The following is a 20,631-nucleotide window of genomic DNA, read 5'->3' on the forward strand; positions in this document are numbered from 1 at the left end:
TCGCGTGCTTAACCGCAAACCCAACACGGAAGTGAATGCTGAGTGGACGTTCTGCCTGCAGCATAAATGTCTTTAATTACAATGAGAAGATACACACAAAGAGCAAATGGCAGACATGGCATTTTTTTAAACAACAACACATGTAATGGGATGCTTACTAATGACTTTCAGTAGGGGAATAATAGGATTGCTAAATTGGCCAATTTTTGGGAGTTTCTAATGTAGTCGAAAATTGCCTCACAATAATTCATTAGTACAAAGCAGATTATTTTAACAGTTAAACACGACATGCGGGAAACACGTCTGCATAATACCTATACTCGGACCGTTTCCTTTAAAGCGCAGACTATCAATTCTATGGAGTCGTTATAATCTCAAATAGCTGAGCCGTGCGCGGAAACGGTGCGCGCGCCCTGTGCTTGAGCGCGTCTCGCTGCTCCACGTTTGAGGATGACGTCAGGAGACCTAGTTGAAAAAGCTCCTGGTTTTGAGAAACAAACAGACAGCAGAGTACCAATATGAAGACCTGGAACCTTGCTCGGTCCTCTATAGTTTTTGGCAGTTTAATCATTTTCAGCATTTGTACCGTGAATGGTGAGTATTATCTAAAATTCTAAGTACATTTTAAGTGCTTTTTTTAATTTGCTCTTTTTCTTCCCAGTCGAACTCTGCTAAATACATCGAGTGTCACTGCTTCACTGAAAATAAAATACCAGGTGGAGCCTAAAATTTGCCATTCAAATAATTTTACTAGCTTTTTTGCAGTAGTTATATGGGCTACTGTACTTTTCTGTTACACCAAATTTGACATAGCCTATAATACAGCAAACAAAAGAAAATTATATTATTACAATAAATTACTTAAATAGTGAATGTTTCTTATTGTGGGAAGGAGTTTATTTGTGGTACTGAACATTTCACAGATTTGTACTTGATGCAGTGTTCCTTTTGTCTTCAATCCATTTTAGACCATCTTGTTTTACTCTTACTGGCCATGATATCAAAGTAGGATTGAGTTTTGATCAAGTAGGGCTAACAAAAGCCATCTGTCTCGTTAAATTGACATTTTGTTCAAACTTCTTTTGAATGATCTGTCTTTAGTTGTCTTATTCATTAGATCATATTTAGTCTATCCAAATTATTATTAAATGGAACGAAGATGAATTTAATATAAAGTGGATCTCAATAAGTGTTGACCATTAGTTAGTGTCACCTAACTCACCTTAATGAGTTTAAAAAGCATTTAAAAACATATTTTTTATGTTTTGATCATACATGAGTGTCCAGGTACTATTGTCACAGTCATTCGTTTTAAGAGTCTGAAGATGTTTTTGCTGTATTTAAGACGTTTAAGTGTCTGTGGGTTTAAGCTATTTGCTTAGCTATTTCTTATTTTTATAGTTATTTGTCTTTGTTATATTTTAATGTCTTACTGTTTATTCAGCACTGTGGTCAACATTGTATTATGTTGTGCTTTATAAACAAATTGGAATTGGAACCGTCCAGATTATACGGAGATGTCAGGGCCATTGTGAGGACAAGAACAAATCCACTGCAGAGACTCTGGGAAGAGATATTCACTCCTCTGGAAAATATGACTCACAACTAGGGGTTTGTTTGGTGATACTCTTAGCTCACAAGACCAGATGATGTATGATATTGGGTTCACAAGATCGAGACAAGGCGATATTTTTGAGAAACACTATATTTAAGAAATCTTCAATGACAAAATATGACTGGAAAAATAGTCTTTTATTTGACTGAAAGTCACAAAATGCCAAAACAATAATAATTTAACTAATATAGGATTTTCACTAACAATTATTTTGGTAATCGAGTAATTGGTCAATTATTTTGAAATTAAATAAATCAATTGGATATTTTTTTGTGGTAATAAAAATAGACCTAAGTGACCAATAGCCTTTAAAATGACCTAAAATACATATATAATAACAACAAGGCTATACTAATTGGTTTCAAAAGTATCAAAAGGAAGTATTTTTATGCTTTTATTGAACAGCTCCATTGTTGTTGTTGTTACACTTTATAGCATGGTCAAATCCTTGTTTAATATTGACTAAACGATATTATGCTGCCTTCATGTGCTATTGGAATTATCATAAATACTAGTTTCCTTGATAAAAAAATGGACATGAACGCCCTCTCAAGTCAAAATTTCAATGTGATGAACTCTTAATCACAACTTCAGAAGTGGGAAGTAGGAAAATTCCGATAGCACGTCAATATTTGGCCACTTTATGATAGAAATGCTACAGCCGCTGTAATTTCTTGAACAAGAATATGTGGACATCAAAAGGGTTTAAACTTTTATTTTGAAATAGCGAATTTCCCATATTTGGAAACATATTGATGTATTCTCCTTTGTTAGTGCAATTTTAAATTATTTTAATATATTGTGTAGCCTTGGAAAATGATCTAAATAATAATAATAACGATATAAATAATAAATAATTCTAGGCCACGGAATTCGCCACTTTCGTTATTTATTTAATTTAACCTTAATTTAATTGAGGAATCGTGATGGCCCTACACTAATCATCTTGTAATGAATGTCGCTTCGGTTCTACTTTCTAAATATTAATAATCATAAGCAGCAAAAGACAGAACAATATAATGCAAACACTGTAAAAGATTTTGCCACAAACTCAACTTAGCCATGCCGAGATAGCTTTTAAACTCGACGAGAAATATTGTCACTTTTTATTATCGTGAGATCTCGATTCACGAGTATGACGAGATCTCGTCATAACTCTCCTACTCACAACTACAAAATTCTGGAAAGTAAATCTGTGCAAAGTTGTATAAGAAAAGTGCCTTTAATTTCTTGTTCAAGCATTTTCAAAGAAGCCCGTCTTAACCTCTACATCTTAATGAGCTCAGAGGGCAAATCTCCTAGCTTCTCAGGAAGTATGTTGTGTAACGTTTCACACATAAACGTGTGTCTAAGAGCATTTCATGTTCTTGCATTCTGTTCATGCCTTTTTTTTTTATTCCAACATGTTGTTCAGCCAGAATGAAGCGCAATGAATGCTGTGCTTCTTAAACAGAAGATGAGCAGCATTTAATTTACAGCAGCTTCTGAAATTTTGTGCTGCACTCATGCACATACACACACACAGTTATCACAATACAAGCACTTTTTTTATGTTCACTTATGTCATAGAATCTTGCCTATCCTTGAAAAATATATCTGAACATCTGAACTCTTCATATGCTTTCGAAAGTTCAACATGCACATTGGCTATGCTGCTCACATCTCTTATCTTTTGTACTCTCCTGATCCTGTTCAGAAGCGTGAAAAGCGCTTCTTGGTTCTTTTGTATCTCTTGAAGCTTAATATTCAGGACCACTCCGTCCATTGCCAAATTATAAAATAAGAACTAATTCCAGTCTAATCTTTGTAATTCCATTCACTCCTGCTTATGTGTGTCTCTGTAGGAGATTACTGCAAGGTGAACCTGTGTCATAATGGAGGGACGTGTGTGACTGGCATTGGAGAAGATCCCTTTTTCTGCATCTGTGCCGAGGGATTTGCTGGAGATACTTGCAATGCCACTGAGAATGGTCAGAATTTGAAATGTTGTTTATCTGAATTTTACTGGTTTAATCCTCATTTAAATTTCAGATTAGGTTTAAATGGGTCACCCTATTGCCTGTGGAAAACCTTATTGCTCAGAACAAAGGTTGCTCTTTCATAGCTTAGGAGAAGAAATGTTTTCGGTTGCTTTTCATTTGTGTAACAACTTTGTCTCAGATACTGTAGATGTCATAAAATTTAAATAAATAAATATGTGGGTAGCATAGCATAGAAAATGGAAAAAATTGCCATTTTAAAGGAACATGCTGACTTTTGGGACTTTAGCTTATTCACCGTATCCCCCAGAGTTAGATAAGTCCATACATACCCTTTTCATCTCCGTGCATGCTGTAACTCTGTCTGACGCACCCACTGCTAGCCTAGCTTAGCACAAAGACTGGAGGTAAACGGCTCCAGCTAGCACACTGTTGCCAATAAGGGACAAAATAATGCCAACATTTTCCTATTTACATGTTGTGATTTGTATAGTCACATCGTATACAAATAACAAGGTCACATGAGACACAGCCATCTTCTAACCGTATACATACTGGGAACTATATTCTCAGAAGGCAAAGCACTGCTACTTCTGCGGCGTGATTTACTCCAACTCTGAACGAACTCTCTGCTCCTCACCACGGGGCTTCTCACCTGCTGCGAGCAAATCACTCCGCCCAAGTAGCAGTGCTTCACCTCAAACACAGTTTGGAACATTGTTGAGATCTCTGCTGAAATAAGGACACACCAGATTACTCCTGTACTCAGATGAAAAATATGAGAGACATGGGCACAAGTATTAATTTGCTCTCCTTTAAATCTCATTGCTGTCTTGGAGAAACTATTAAAGATCACTTTTTTTCTATGGGTTTGTCCATATTGTGAGACTCAAATCAGAACTTACTCCTGTTTTCCTTAACAGGTCCTTGTAACCCAAACCCATGTAAAAACGATGGCACATGTGACGTGATCGTTAACGCCAGAAGAGGAGACGTTTTTAATGAGTATGTGTGCAAATGCCAACCTGGGTTCAAAGGTGCACACTGCCAAATCAGTAAGTTTTGTACCACTTATTTCAGATTTACAACAAGCTTTGTCAGTGTCTATTGCACTAAATAAAAACTCTATAAGTATTACTCCAATGGGCTAATGAATGGTTTTAGAAGGATGTTTGTATAAAACCTCAAAAGGAAAACTTCAATTGCTGAACTAAACAATGACTAAAATTAAATTATCACACACATTGGGACTTCATAGCAGAACAAATTTCTGTATAAAAATATAATAATACTAGTGTACTGAAAACGACAACTTTATCACAAATTGATTGATGATTTTCTGTTCATGCCCTATGGGTAAGGCTGATTAAGACTCATTTATGTCCAGTTATGCAATACATGGAGTCCGTGTAAAGCATTTGGTAGTTAATTCGTGTTAAGGCTTTTCTCCTACATGGCGAATATTCTTGTGGCTGCAAGTCCACAGCAGAGAGACTTCAGTTACTGCATGCTGTATCATTTGTTCCACTTTGTTTCATTGGTATAATGTGTATGTGTATCTATAATGTGTGGTGCTGTACATACAATGGCACTGGTGTAAACACCAGACACACCCAGGATGTTGAGCAGTCAGTGGTGGATAGGGAGAGTTGTAACCATAGTGAGTTTTAAATAGGCTTTGTTAAAATGTTCCAGTCCACAGTCCCTTTCCATGTATGGTTTTAACTCTTTGCTGCCTGATGTCCACTAGAGTGGACACATCTTTTAAAGCCATTTTAACCATTCAGATTATGCTGATACATCCAAACCACCATCACGCAATGTCAGAATTACCATTAAGAGATTCTGAATTGTAAAAAGCATTCACGTCTTCATAGAATCATAATTACAACTTGTACCACTGCTACATCATGCGGAAACACTCAAAAATGTCTTCAGAAGTAAAATGTACTTAAGCCATTATTTCATAAGATTCAGTTTAATAATTCCTATAATTGACTATTGTTTATGCAAGGATCAATAAACAAACTACATGCAACACAGTTCAAAGTAGCTAGCACAGAGTATTAATTATCCAATGTCTTGTTAAATAAACTACATGTTTATTAAAGGGATAGTTCCCTGAACATGACAATTCTGTCATCATTTACTCACCCTCAAGGTGTTCCAAATGAGTTTATTACTTCTGTTAAACACAAAAGAAGATATTTTGAAGAATGGTGGTAACCAAACAGTTGATGGTAGCCATTGACTTACATTGTGTTCTTGTCCAATAAGGCATTTGCATAATGACTGTTATTTGTTACAGTAGTTCAACTTTCCCCTTTATATGGCATTTAGATTTTTATTCATAACATAAATTCAAAATGGCTGATGAAAGTAGGGATTTACCAGATACCTCTAAACTCTAAATTGCAGTGGACCAAAGCGTAATACATACTATTACAAAAATAAATAAAAAATATTGGTTATTCTCGTTCTAAAGTTAGAAATGTATTAACTAAAAATATATATATTTAATGAATTCATGCATCAAAGGGTTAAAAAAAAGTGAAGAATTCTGATTTGACAGATATTAGACTAGCAGTAGCACTGGAAGGCCTTTAAACACAGCCAGGAATATTCACCACAGGGGCAGCTTCAGTGTAATTAGGCAAGCCTTAATCAAGCCAAAGAGGTTTTATACTTGAGAAGAACAGTGCAGTTCAGCCTTTGGGCATTAAGGAGGTTCTAAAATATTTCCACCTAATGTATTTGCCAAATTAAAACAATCAGACACTAAACTAAATCTCATAGAGCTCATTCATTTGTTTGTTTGTTTGTTTGTTTGTTTGAACTATTTGGCTTACTGTTAAGTTGCTCATGAATTAAATCTCTTTTAGTTCTGTTCAGAATAGATGATGTTCTAATATTCTAGGAGTTTGGTAATAACTCACAACAAATTAGTTTTAATTGAGTCCTCAAGACAAGATTGAATCTTGTTTGGCTGCACAGTTGTGTTTGCGCGTGTGTGTGTGTGTGCGTGCGTGCATGTGCGTGCATGTGCGTGCGTGCGTGCGTGCGTGCGTGCGTGCGTGTGTGTGTGTGTGTGTGTGTGTGTGTGTGTGTGTGTGTGTGTGTGTGTGCGAATGTTTGTCCAGGCTTTGGGCAGAGTGATGTTTTTTTTGTGTTCTGCAATCCTCTTAACAGTTTAGGAACAAAACAACCTCTGTTGTTGGGATGAAAATATGGTGTATTTCTTTTTAATTATAGCCATTCTGTCATTTCAATTGTAAAAAAATAAAATAATTTCTGCTAGAATGATTTGGATGTTAGTTTCATAATACTTTTCCAAGAAGACCAAAAGTGGTAAACAGCAGCCCACTAAATAATATACACTAACACAGTTGTAAAATTTTTGGGGGTTGGTTAGATTTTTTTTTTAATGCTTTGAAAAAAAAAATTATCCTCACCAAAGCTGCATTTATTTGATTAAAAATACAGTAAAAACGGTAATATTGTTAATATGTTTAAAATAACTTTTCTGTTTCAATATATTTCTGAATATATTTTATTTCTGTGATGGCAAAGCTGATGATTTTCAGCATCATTACCCCAGTCTTCAGAGTCACATGATCCTTCAGAAATCATTGTAATATGCTGATTTACTGATACATTATAAATGTCTTTACTGTAACTTTTGATCAATTTAATGCGTACTTAGTAAGTGAATAAAATAATTTATTTCTTTAAAAAAAAAATTATTATATATATATATATATACACAGTATCTCACAAAAGTGAGTACATCCCTCACATTTCACATTATATATATATATTTTATCTTTATTTATTTATTTAAAATCTCTCTCTCTCTCTCTCTCTCTCTCTCTCTCTCTCTCTCTTTCTTTATACAGTGGGGAGAACAAGTATTTGATACACTGCCGATTTTGCAGGTTTTCCTACTTACAAAGCATGTAAAGGTCTGTAATTTTTATCATAGGTACTCTTCAACCGGGAGAGAAGAGTACGGAAGTTCCGGAAGAAAAATCCAGAAAATCACATTGTACGATTTTTAAATAATTAATTTGCATTTTATTGCATGACATAAGTATTTGATCACCTAACAACCAGTAAGAATTCCGGCTCTCACAGACCTGTTCGTTTTTCTTTAAGAAGCCCTCCTGTTCTCCACTCATTACCTGTATTAACTGCACCTGTTTGAACTCGTTACCTGTATAAAAGACACCTGTCCACACACTCAATCAAACAGACTCCAACCTCTCCACAATGGCCAAGACCAGAGAGCTGTGTAAGGACATCAGGGATAAAATTGTAGACCTGCACAAGGCTGGGATGGGCTACAGGACAATAATAATAATAATAATTCATTACATTTATATAGCGCTTTTCTCGGCACTCAAAGCGCTTTACATAGAAGGGGGGAATCTCCTCAACCACCACCAATGTGCAGCATCCACTTGGATGATGCGACGGCAGCCATATTGCGCCAGAACGCCCACCACACACCAGCTTACTGGTGGAGAGGAGACAGTGATGAAGCCAATCAGTATATGGGGATGATTAGGAGGCCATGATGGACAGAGGCCACTGGGCAAATTTGGCCAGGATGCCGGGGTTACACCCCTACTCTTTCGAAAGACATCCTGGGATTTTTAATGACCACAGAGAGTCAGGACCTCGGTTTTACGTCTCATCCGAAGAACGGTGCTCTTTGACAGTATAGTGTCCCCATCACTATACTGGGGCGTTAGGACCCACAAAGACCACAGGGTGAGCACCCCCTGCTGGCCTCACTAACACCTCTTCCAGCAGCAACCTGGTTTTCTCAGGAGGTCTCCCATCCAGGTACTAACCAGGCTCAGCCCTGCTTAGCTTCAGTGGGCAACCGGTCTTGGGCTACAGGGTGACATGGCTGCTGGATGGCAAGCTGCTTGGTGAGAAGGCAACAACTGTTGGCGCAATTATTAGAAAATGGAAGAAGTTCAAGATGACAGTCAATCTCCCTCGGTCTGGGGCACCATGCAAGATCTCACCTCGTGGGGCATCAATGATCATGAGGAAGGTGAGGGATCAGCCCAGAACTACATGGCAGGACAATGGTCAATGACCATCATGACATCATAGTCTCAAAGAAAACCATTAGTAACACACTACGCTGTCATGGATTAAAATCCTGCAGCGCATGCAAGGTCCCCCTGCTCAAGCCAGCGCATGTCCAGGCCCATCTGAAGTTTGCCAGTGACCATCTGGTTGATCCAGAGGAGGAATGGGAGAAGGTCATGTGGTCTAATGAGACAAAAATAGAGCTTTTTGGTCTAAACTCCACTCGCCGTGTTTGGAGGAAGAAGAAGGATGAGTACAACCCCAAGAACACCATCCCAACTGTGAAGCATGGAGGTGCAAACATCATTCTTTGGGGATGCTTTTCTGCAAAGGGAACAGGACGACTGCACCGTATTGAGGGGAGGACGGATGGGGCCATGTATCGCGAGATCTTGGCCAACAACCTCCTTCCCTCAGTAAGAGCATTGAAGATGGGTCGTGGCTGGGTCTTCCAGCATGACAACGACCCGAAACACACAGCCAGGGCAACTAAGGAGTGGCTCCGTAAGAAGCATCTCAAGGTCCTGGAGTGGCCTAGCCAGTCTCCAGACCTGAACCCAATAGAAAATCTTTGGAGGGAGCTGAAAGTCCGTATTGCCCAGCGACAGCCCTGAAACCTGAAGGATCTGGAGATGGTCTGTATGGAGGAGTGGGCCCTAATCCCTGCTGCAGTGTGTGAAAACCTGGTCAAGAACTACAGGAAACGTATGATCTCTGTAATTGCAAACAAAGGTACTGTACCAGATATTAAGTTCTGCTTTTCTGATGTATCAAATTCTTATGTCATGCAATAAAATGCAAATTCATTACTTAAAAATTTTTAGATTCCGTCACTCACAGTTGAAGTGTACCTATGATAAAAAATACAGACTTTTACATGCTTTGTAAGTGGGGAAAACCTGCAAAATCGGCAGTGTATCAAATACTTGTTCTCCCCGCTGTATATATAAAACATTTTTTAAAGAAGTAAATAAACTTTTATAAACTTTTGAACGGTAATGTACACAGCAAAAAAATCTATTCATCTTACATTTGATACCATTTGCCATATTTTTCTGAGAGAAGTTTGCCCCTTTATGATTTATGATAATTGCAATAAGCCAGTTTATGGGAAAAGACAAGGGCTGTGTCCTAAATCGCATACTCTCTTGAGTAGGTACTTATTTTAAATACGTAATAACTTCACGACCACTAAAAAAGTAGGCTATGTTCTATATAGTATGAATGTGTGTAGTATGATTATAATCTGGACGTACTACATTTGCCATGTTGTCATTATCATGTGACCTACCAGCGTCAGTTACGTCGCTTCACTACCATTTATAAATCCTCTCCCGTTGCCTCATGGGATAGTAAAGTGTTCATCATATGCACACTTCAGAATCTTGCCGGAAGAAGTAGCTCATCCAAGTACTTTTTGCCTACTCTTTTATGAGTACTGTGAATTCAGATATACTTAGTTTTGTCACATACTGCTTTTCACCTATTGTAGGGAAGTATGTGATTTCGGATGCAGCCAAGGAGTATTGCCAAACATAAGGCTATAACTGGCGTGCGAGTGTGTATACTTTGGAATAAAGTCATGTGTCATAATGTGTACCTAGCAGACAACACCCAAATGTTAGATACAGTGGAACCAGGGAGTAAAAAGCTCAATGTGAATATCTCGATAACTTTTGACATATCTCTTCATCATTTTGCAGATGTTGTGACCTTAAAGCAGGAATCTGCTACAGTATTTCTGACTCTCTGACATCTTCAATTAGACATCTCTCATTAGAAATACCAAAAAATGTTACAGCATGTCTGCTGGCAAACGACATTTATTGCGTTTTTCAGTCCAATTTAGCATCCTGCACAGTGTTTAATTTCAGCAATTGTGCTGTAGCTGCAGTATGCAGCTGGAAATGCAGACTGGACTTGGACCATCCCACCCTCTGCTCCACACAGAACTCTCTGTCCCCTTAGAGTAAAATTCGAGATCCTGCAAGCACCTGCGTGAGCATTGTGCCACCAAACACCTTAGTCACCACACTAATAATTATACATACTTCAGCTGCAGTTACATGACACCTCCCTTCCTCTGCAGAGAAGCATCCCGTCACAGCATGTCCAACTTACTGTTTAAGTTATAATCACATTGACATGGCTGTATTATTTTTGGTGTTCTTACACAGATGTGAATGACTGTGAAAACCAACCTTGTAAGAATGGAGGCCTGTGTCGTGATCTGGATGGCGACTACACCTGCCAGTGCCCTTCTCCATATGTTGGGAAGCAATGTCAGCTACGTGAGTTTTTATATGCTGGTAATCTTTTCCTGGTGTTTAGTTTCTAAGAGGTCATTTAATTCTGAGTGTCATAATATACGTTTTAGAGTGCCTTTTCACTGACCCTGAGTTTTGAGAGTTTGATTACAAATTCCAGAGTATCTGAGGTATAGCTGTTTAACGACTGTAGTAAGTCAGGTAGCAATAAGCCGTGCAACAGGAAGAGAATATAAAGTAGAATTCATGTCCTGTTACCCACACCATCTTTTATGGTGCAGGCTGTACATATGTATTGGGGATGGAGGAAGGAGGAATCGTAGAGTCACAGATCTCGGCTTCCTCTGTACACTCTGGCATTCTCGGGCTGCAGCACTGGGGACCGGAGCTTGCGCGACTCAACAACCAGGGAATTGTCAACGCCTGGAGCTCGGCACCCCAAGACAAGAACCCCTGGATTGAGGTTTGTCAATCAGCCCTTTGATTGAAGCTTTTTTTTTTTTTTTTTTTTTTTTGCCTCTTTAGTAATCAGTGGCGCCTCCAGAAATTTTTCATAGGGGTGGCCAGATGGGGCCACTTAAAATCTTGGGGTGGCACACCAAAACTTTAAACCATAATTTCAGAATTTTTTTTCTACTGTTGTAGTAAACCGGCCTGTAGTAAACTTTTAGAAAGACTTAAGGAAACTCCTACTGATATACTATATGATGGTTTATTGTGTTATATTTAATGTTACTAATGATATAATGTGTAGTAATAAAAAAAAAATTAAAATTAAAAAACAATTATACTTTTGAGAATTTATTGAAACTTTATTGAAGTGATATAATTGTTTTCAAACTTTTTAATAAAAATTTTACTTATAATCTTACTTATGATATTAAGTATAATACCAAAAAATCTAAAAACAAGATACTCTAAAGGAAAAGTTCTTTATAGTGGCTGAATTTATTGGATCTGTATTCTCTAAATTCTTCTATTCAGGTACCTCAAATTTTAAACACAAATTGAAGCAATTCCTTGTAAAATACAAAAACAATTGTTGCATTTTTAAATGTTTACTAACAAATGCAAACCATATTTTTTTATTGGATTTCTTAAATGTTTTTAATGGGTATTTCTGGTGTACCACAGGAAGAGATTTTTTTTTTATAGAATAGTTTTACAGTTTTATTCAAATTATTAACTTAATTTTACAGCCATCCTATGCATTTGTTGCTTGCAAAGTAAATAAATGTGTTTATGGCCTGTTCACATCAAGAACGATAACTATAAAGATAACTGTAATGATAAGTATTTTACTGTCCACAGCCATGGGAATGGACAGTGTTCTGTTTATTATAAGCGTGTGCTGCAGTTTTGCTCAAGCTCTTTTAAAGTTGACTGGATTCTGATTGGCTGTCAATGGTTTTGCTGTTCATTAGCTGTAAAAAAGAAAAGAAGGAAAAAAAAAGGAAAAGCTCCAAAAAATATTTGTTCTCACCCAAGGTGACGTTTCGAGCCAAGTGGCTCTCCATCAGACAATCAACTCATAAACTGATAAGCCCATATACACCATACAACTACATCACATGATCAACCACATGACAAAATAACTAAAACATTTAAATCAATATGAACTCAACACAAGAGCAACAAACAAATCACATAACTAGAATAAAAGTGAAAACATAAATGAACTGAAAACAATAAACATATCAATAAAATAATACCTGACTACAAAAGAAAATATACCAACATAATAATACAATAAATCCAATGCAAAATAATTCTTTGTTATTAGGTTGTTGGGGATTGCCCCACTGAATGCCGGTTCTTTAATGGTTTTAACCACTTCAGTACTCTGATCAGGGAGTAGGAATCATCATATCTTTTCCACCTTTTTTATTTATGTACAGGGTTTCACCATATGCATATTAATTATGCATTAGAGGTAGTTTCTGCAATAAACAAATAAACAGAAGTAAATAACTAAATGTTAAACATACATGCCCACATACTGTTGTGATAAACAGTACATGACCAATTAAACAATCTCAACAGCTCTCTCAAAGTGTGTTTAGCAGAATAAGAAACAAGTAAACAGAATATAAAAGAGCATATAAACAACTTAAGGTACATTATACAGCATCCTCGTTATGGTATTAAAGTATAATAAATATAGAATATCTTATACAGATGCATAACCATAGTTAAACGAGGTATGGCCAATATTAGCAAGATAAGCCACAATGCTAGCGGTATCGTGATCCGATATCCCACATCCCACTTTCACATGCGTTTCACATGACAAACTAATATATATAAAGATCGCGAAACACCCGTGACTTACAGGCTTAATGTTAGAAATAGTCTCAGCAGTATAAACATCCATATTACAAATATAAAGTCAGAAAATAAACTCACTTCGTCAATAACTTTTGTCCTGCACTCAGAGATGCTGCACGGGTGGAAAAAATGTCATATTCTGACAGCTTTGTATGTGTAACAGAGAATAGACAGAGAACACTTACGCCAAAACCGCATCCAATAAAATTGCGTACTACATACTTTCCATATTTATTAAGTATTCTACATAATACACCCTTAAAAGATATTGAATACCACAGTATATAATACTTAAAGACATACAATGTAAAGAATTCACAACAGCCGCCCCCACATTTGAGCAGCAAATGTGCAATCTAGGAGAATTCTTTAAGAGTCTTTGTTGTCCTTTAAGGCTGGTAACAGAATAAGGCGTGCAACTGGCCTGGTGGTCACCTTGCCCCTGACAAGGACATCTGCTGTTCTCACACATCCATCCTTACTGACAACCACTTTACCGATAGGCCACTGAGCTCCGGTAAGTTGTGGGTCAAAGACTACTGTTTTAAGACAGTTAAGTTTTAAGACTACTGAGCCTACTGTCCGAGTGTCTGATGGTTTGTGGCGTTTCTGGCGTGTCTGGAGCGTAGGTAAGTAGTTCCTTGTAAATTGAGTCCAGAATTGGTCCACAAGATTTTGACAATGGCGCCATCTGCACCGCCCCATTTCTCCTGAGGCATACGCCACTTGTGGAAGCGATGCATCCCGCCGCCCCATGAGGAGAAGGTTTGGTGTTCAGCGTCTGCTGAGACGTATCCGAGGGGTTTTGAATTTAAAATGCCCTCTACCTCTACTAAGACTGTAGACAGGACATCTTCAGAGATAGACTGACTTCCAAATGCCACTTGAAGATCAGCTTTAATGGAGCAGACCTCTCACTCCCAGACACCACCAAAATGAGGAGCATTAGGCAGATTGAACTTGAAAAGGATCTGGTAATCGGCTAACTGCTCTTTTAATTGAGAGTCCATAGCTGCAAAGGCTTCTCGCAGTTCTCGATCGGCACCACAAAAGTTTGTGCCACAATCTGATCTGATCTCCTTTGGTCTGCCACGTCTGGCTATGAATCTCCAAAGAGCGAGCAAGAAAGCATCCACATCCATGGAGTTGAGAAGCATGTGGACAGCTCTTGTGGTGAGACATTTGGAAATGACACCCCAACGTTTCCCAATCCTTCTGCCTATTTTGACATACTACGGGCCAAAACAGTCCACTCCTGTAGAATAAAATGGGGGACAGAGAAGCCTGAGGCTCATCGTTGACAGGATGAACAGTTAAGCTGGTGGTGTTTAATAGCTTGACGTCCCCGCAAGATCCAGTTTTGCCTCCGTATTTCTGCATACACTTGTTCTGTACCTGGGTGCAACAAGCACTCATCGAAGTCTTTATTGAGGAGCTTTGTTGCTGGATGCTGCGGATCTAGCACAATCGGATGAATTTGCTCAACATTTGGGCTTTCCAGTCTTCGTAATCGTCCTCCGACTCTTAGTAGATTAGCTACTGGATCCCATTCTGGAGCAAGACACATTAGTCGACTGTGGTTTGGTATAAGTTTTTGTGTGTTGAGGGCTGCTATTTCCTCAGGAAAGCTTTGAGCTTCGTGATGATCAATGAACTGGGTGTTTGTTGAATCATTTGTCGCTTTTTGACATGCTAGTCGAGTTGCCTCCACTAACTCTTTCCATGTGCTGAACTGAATGGCATGCGGAAGGGTTTGATCTGCTTGGTTGGGCAGCAGATAGTGAAACTGTTCAGCTCAGGTAACTCTTCTGACCTTGCCTGTTCAGGTCTCTTTAGCCAGTGTTCGGAACTCAGTTTTAGAAATGATGGTCCCTGACTCCAGCGACCAGGCACAGTAAAACTTAAGAGTGGTTTACCTTTTGTGATATCGTCCACTGGGTTCTGACAGCTCTGTATGCGTAACGGAGAACGCGCCACTTACGCCACTTAACGCCAAAACCGCATCCAATAAAATTGCGTACTATACTTTCCATATGTATTAAGTATTCTACATAATACACCCTTAAAAATATAGAATACAGCAGTAGATGATACTTAAAGACATACAATGTAAAGAATTCACAACAAGGTGATAATGTGTTCAAAATTTAAATCCAATATGCTTCACGTTTTAAAAGCAAATTGTTAATATCACCCCGTCTTAGAGTAATTTGACTGCTTCACTGCCAATATATTGCAGTGTAGAAACCGAATGTCTCAACTTAAAAAAACGTGTTGTGCTACTGGACTTCTAGGATTATGATGCCTGATAGCACTTCGATGTTTGGTAATACAAATTTTAAGATGTCTGCTTGTTTTGCCCACATATCAAAGTCCACAAGGGCAACGCAACATGGCATTAGCTGTTTTACAATAGATCTTAATTTTCCCTGTATATGGATGATTAAAAGTTTGTGTTATATGCATAAAAATATATTGTTGACAACCTCCACTCTTACAGTTACCAGAAGGTATATTACTCCAAGGAACAGATAAATCAGTTCTTACTAGCATACTGCGTAGATTTGGAGGTCTCTTAGACCACATGAGGTGGTTTTGCAAAAATCAATTGCAGATTGGGGTCACTCTCAACAATGTACCAGTATTTCTGAATTATACCTTCAATGTCTTAATTTGCCAATGGAGAATTTTGGATAAAGCAATTAACTCGCTGTTCTTTACATTTAGATCTCTTGACCAGACAATCTTGAGAAGAGTTATTAAAACGTTCTTCAGCAGATTGAATCCACTCCTCATTTTAAGCGCTCTGCCTGAACCTGTCTGCCAAGATCTCTACTTGATGTTGATAATCCTAATCTCTACTACACATTCTAAGAATGCGGCTAAATTGGGAGATATGTAGGGAAGACTTAAGGGGAACAGGGTGATACGATGACCTATGTAATAGCATGCTACGGTCAGTGGGGTTATGATATAAACTAGTTTCAAGCCCAGTTTCAGTGAGAATAACATTTACATCTAAAAAATGTATTTGATCCTGCTGGATCCATCTTAAATGTCAATGTAATCACTGTTTGCATTAACAAGGCTATGAAACTCTAAAAACAGAGATTTCTGTGCCACTCTAAATGAAGAAAATAGCATCAATGTAATGCTTCCATAACACAATAAATTTAGTAAACAGATTAGATACTTGATAGTATACACAAACTGTTCTTCCAACATCCCACAAAATAAAGATGAAAAAACTTGGATGAAAAAACTAAATATACATGTATAATAATAATAATAATAATTCGTTACATTTATATAGCGCTTTTCTGGGTACTCAAAGCGCTTTACATGGAAGGGGGAATCTCCTCAACCATCACCATATATATATATATATATATATACACACACACACACATATGTATTCAGTATATATATATATATATATATATATATATATATATATATATATATATATATATATATATATATATATATATATATATATTCAGTATATAGAATAAGACTCAATATAATGGTAACAGACATATCACATAGCTAAAATAAAAGTTCAAACATCAATTAACTAAAAACAATAAATATATCAATCGACATAACTGTTCATATCAACACACAACTGCGTATTGATATGACACAACTGTGCACATATCAATAAACATAACTGTTCATCAGCTGTAAAAATCCTTCTGTAAGTGATTCCTCAGGGCTTTTACTGAGACACATATTCATCATGCTATAGTGCAGTGTTTCCCGACCCTGTTCCCACACCAACAGTACACATGTTCGAACTCTTACTAGTCAAATACACCTGATTCAACTCCAAGACCAGAAATATATGGGTCAGATAAGGGAGACATCCAAAATGTGCGCTGTTCGTGTGCCTCCAGGTACAGGGTTGGGCAACAATGCAATAGAGGAACAAGATGGGACTAAAATCGTTCAGTTTGTTTTTGTGTACATGATGTTCACACTTCCTCTTCTTGATTTTCTAATTTTAGATTGACATGCAGAAGAAGATGCGTCTCACTGGAATCATCACCCAAGGAGCCAGCCGCATGGGGACAGCTGAGTTTGTCAAGGTTTTCAAGGTGGCATCCAGCTTTGATGGCAAAACATACACAGTGTACAGAGCTGATGGCCAGAGAAAAGACAGAGTAAGAAATACAACTTTATCAATACAGCACAAGCCTTCCTTAAGTGCTTAAAGCTATTATCATTCCCTGACTAAGTATTTTTTCAGGTGTTTATGGGAAATACAGATAATGATGGAACAAAGACAAACATGTTTGACCCTCCCATTGTGGCCCAGTATATTCGCATCATTCCTGTGGTGTGCCGTAAAGCTTGTACTCTCCGGATGGAACTTGTGGGCTGCGAGCTTAATGGTAAATTCAGTTGAGTTAACTATGACTCACTGTTTTTATATGAATCACTTTTTTCATGTTTACTAATTCTTAGCATTTAGCACTCTCATTTTCTCTAACATGACAGTGCAGTCCAGCACAATCGGTTGCTCTGATCCACTGGGCATGAAGTCCCGTCTCATCTCCGACGCGCAGCTTACAGCATCTAGTATTTTCCGTACTTGGGGTATAGATGCCTTTACCTGGTATCCCCACTACGCTCGCCTGGACAAGCAAGGCAAGACTAACGCTTGGGCGGCGGCAAACAACAATCGCTCAGAGTGGCTCCAGGTGAGAATGTGTGATGACGTGTCTAGTTTTTAGAAAGCTGTTTTGATTTTCTATCTGCTGTTGTTTCCCTTTTCATCAAAAAGTAGGGGAGTGGTGGATTTAATTAATTACTAAAGAATCATAACAGGAAATGCATAGATCTACCTAAAGACAAGAATAAGTGTCTAAATGAGTAGCTAACGCTATTCCATTATTTTTCTTATTTAACATCAATTATTTTGCAGGCAACTGTGGACCGTAGTCTGATGTTTGCCTCTGATGTTTAATGTGTTTTTTCTAATGTCACAGCTGGATTTGGAGAAACCCAAAAGAATCACAGGCATCATCACTCAGGGAGCAAAAGACTTTGGAGTTGTGCAGTTTGTTTCAGCCTTTAAGCTCGCTTACAGTAATGACGGACAAACATGGAGCATTGTGAAGGATCAAATAACGAGAACAGATAAGGTTACAGTGACGACAATATCTCTGCTTTTTTTATATACTGCTGTTAAACCGTTCTTTAAAGAAATGAATGTTTAATCAGTAAGGAATTACTAAATTGATCAAATGTGACAGTAAAGACATTTATAATGTTACAAAGATTTCTATTTCAAATAAATCCAGTTCTTTTGAGCTTTCTATTCATCAGAGAATCTTGAAAAAAAAGTTTTAAAAAAAGTAAATATGTAAAAAAAAAAAAACTGGAGTAATGATGCTGAAAATTCAGCTTTGCCACCACAGGAATAAATGACACTTAAAAACATTGGTAAAAAAAAAAAAAAAAAAAAAAAAAAAATATATATATATATATATATATAATTGTAATAATATTTCACAATATTCATGTTTTACTGTATTTTTGTTCAGTTACATTTATTGGGTACAGTGAATATTAGGATTACATTGTCAATGAACTCCCAGCTTTCCATGTTGGGTTCTGGATACTAAGAGGAAATTAAATAATTTTTAATTATATGTAAACTCCGCTTGAGTTATTTTCCTTTATCTAGTCTTTATTTTAACAGAATTCTAAAATTGAACAAAGGCCTTAAAGCACATAACTATTACATTTAGTTTTGTTAATTTCATCTGACAATTTTTTTTTTTTTTCTGTAGATTTTCCAAGGCAACACTGACAACAACACATACAAAAAGAACTTGTTTGAGCCTCCTTTCTTTGCCCGATTTGTGCGGTTTCTGCCCTGGGAGTGGCACGAGCGGATAACTCTACGCATGGAGCTTCTGGGCTGTGATGATTAGTGAATGTGCTGAAGACCCTGCACTGCTTTTGCCTGAAGTGTGTCTGCTGGTTATAGCTGATGATTTGTTTCAATATACATTAGCTTCAATTGTTGCTCTGTATTTTATTGTATTGATGTCATTATTTTCATGTACTTTTGAAGGGTTCAGTTGATCTAATTTTTAACGCCTTTTGGCACAACTTCAATTTTATGAAATCACCTTTTAAGCAAGTTTCAGAGAACATTACAAAATTTGAAAAACATAAACCTTAAATGAAAAAGGAGACTAATTGTAATGCTTTACTAAAATTGTTAGTCCCACAACCAATGAACATTCTTGTATTTCAAAATGCATGTCCTGATTTATAATGAAATATACAAACTATAAGTAAATATATTTTACTGTTATTCCTTATCTTTGGCCACCAGGGTGAGAGAACCTATCCATGAAGCAACCTACCTGCTTCCACCTGTCTTAAATATTACCACTAGTGTTAATGTCCAATAGTTGACCTTATTCTGCCTTTTAGCACACAGAGGGAAAAGGTCAACTTGTAATTTTCTGTAAGCACACAAATACAGTCTACAGTATTTTTTCTGAACTAATCTTGACTGTCTGGAGTACATTTATATACGGTATGGGTCTGTTCAAAACAGTGCTGTAAATTATAAATTAATTGAAAACACTCCAGGGAAATGTTATTGTTGAAATGTCACATTAAGAGAATGGCTCACATCAACTGACACTGTTTGCACTGCAGTTGCTCTACACTTTATACTACAGTTTATACATTTTATAACTCGATTTTATCTGAGTCAATGTAAACAACCAAATTGGAATAGAATTGTACAACTGTGCAAATATTGAGTATCTTTTGTAAAACACGTTGTCTTTAACAATATTAATAAATATGTTAAATATTTCTGCTTCTCCTTGCTTGTGGCTCAAACTGAGGAAGTGATGCAACGTGCTTTTTCAGAAATAAACGTGTGTGAGACTAGGTGGTCTTTTAATCTCAAAATAATAGATTCTTAGATATGTGGTTTTGGATTCCCTTCTATTAAGTCAAAAGCATGGTGTATGTGTATTACTACATTATGTGTGTGATCGTACATTACAAAGTGTCATCTGTGACTTTTCAACACCTGGGGCCAGTTGCATAAACATCGCCAGTGTGTTTAGAACAAATCTGACCATTTAAATTGTGCAACTGACTAATGGAATCTGAAAGCAGTAATACTGCTAGCATGTGCTTTTTATTAAATAAAACTTTTTTTATTTATGAATATCATGTCCCTGGACTAGTAATAGCAATAATCTTTTTTAGTTTTATTTATATATATTAGTTATGTTAAATATTTACTAGTATTCTAGCAGTAAATATTTTAAAACACAGTATTATTATAAAT

The 20,631-nt window shown here is 37.0% G+C and overlaps 1 protein-coding gene across 1 annotated transcript; it reads left to right on the forward strand.

Moving 5' to 3' along the window:
* The first annotated feature begins 97 nt into the window (after positions 1–97).
* mfge8a (milk fat globule EGF and factor V/VIII domain containing a) lies at positions 98–20,144 on the forward strand. The gene is made up of 10 exons (XM_082161898.1): positions 98–594; positions 3,460–3,585; positions 4,518–4,649; positions 10,878–10,991; positions 11,249–11,430; positions 17,306–17,461; positions 17,548–17,692; positions 17,799–18,001; positions 18,290–18,445; positions 19,097–20,144. Exons 1-10 carry the CDS (start codon positions 519–521, stop codon positions 19,238–19,240), a joined length of 1,434 nt encoding a protein of 477 aa, XP_082018024.1. The 5' UTR covers positions 98–518; the 3' UTR covers positions 19,241–20,144.
* Positions 20,145–20,631: the final 487 nt, after the last annotated feature.

The sequence above is a fragment of the Leuciscus leuciscus genome (assembly GCF_965113295.1).
Source record: "Leuciscus leuciscus genome assembly, chromosome: 2".
In the NCBI taxonomy this organism is placed as follows: domain Eukaryota; kingdom Metazoa; phylum Chordata; class Actinopteri; order Cypriniformes; family Leuciscidae; genus Leuciscus; species Leuciscus leuciscus.

What these genes read in the sequence shown, in the direction of transcription:
- mfge8a (XM_082161898.1), top strand. Translation starts at nt 519, where the DNA reads ATGAAGACCTGGAACCTTGCTCGGTCCTCTATAGTTTTTGGCAGTTTA. An exon ending in TGGGAAGCAATGTCAGCTAC is followed by an intron (nt 10,992 to 11,248) that starts GTGAGTTTTTAT and finishes TTTATGGTGCAG; the next exon opens with GCTGTACATATGTATTGGGG. An exon ending in ATGGCCAGAGAAAAGACAGA is followed by an intron (nt 17,462 to 17,547) that starts GTAAGAAATACA and finishes GTATTTTTTCAG; the next exon opens with GTGTTTATGGGAAATACAGA.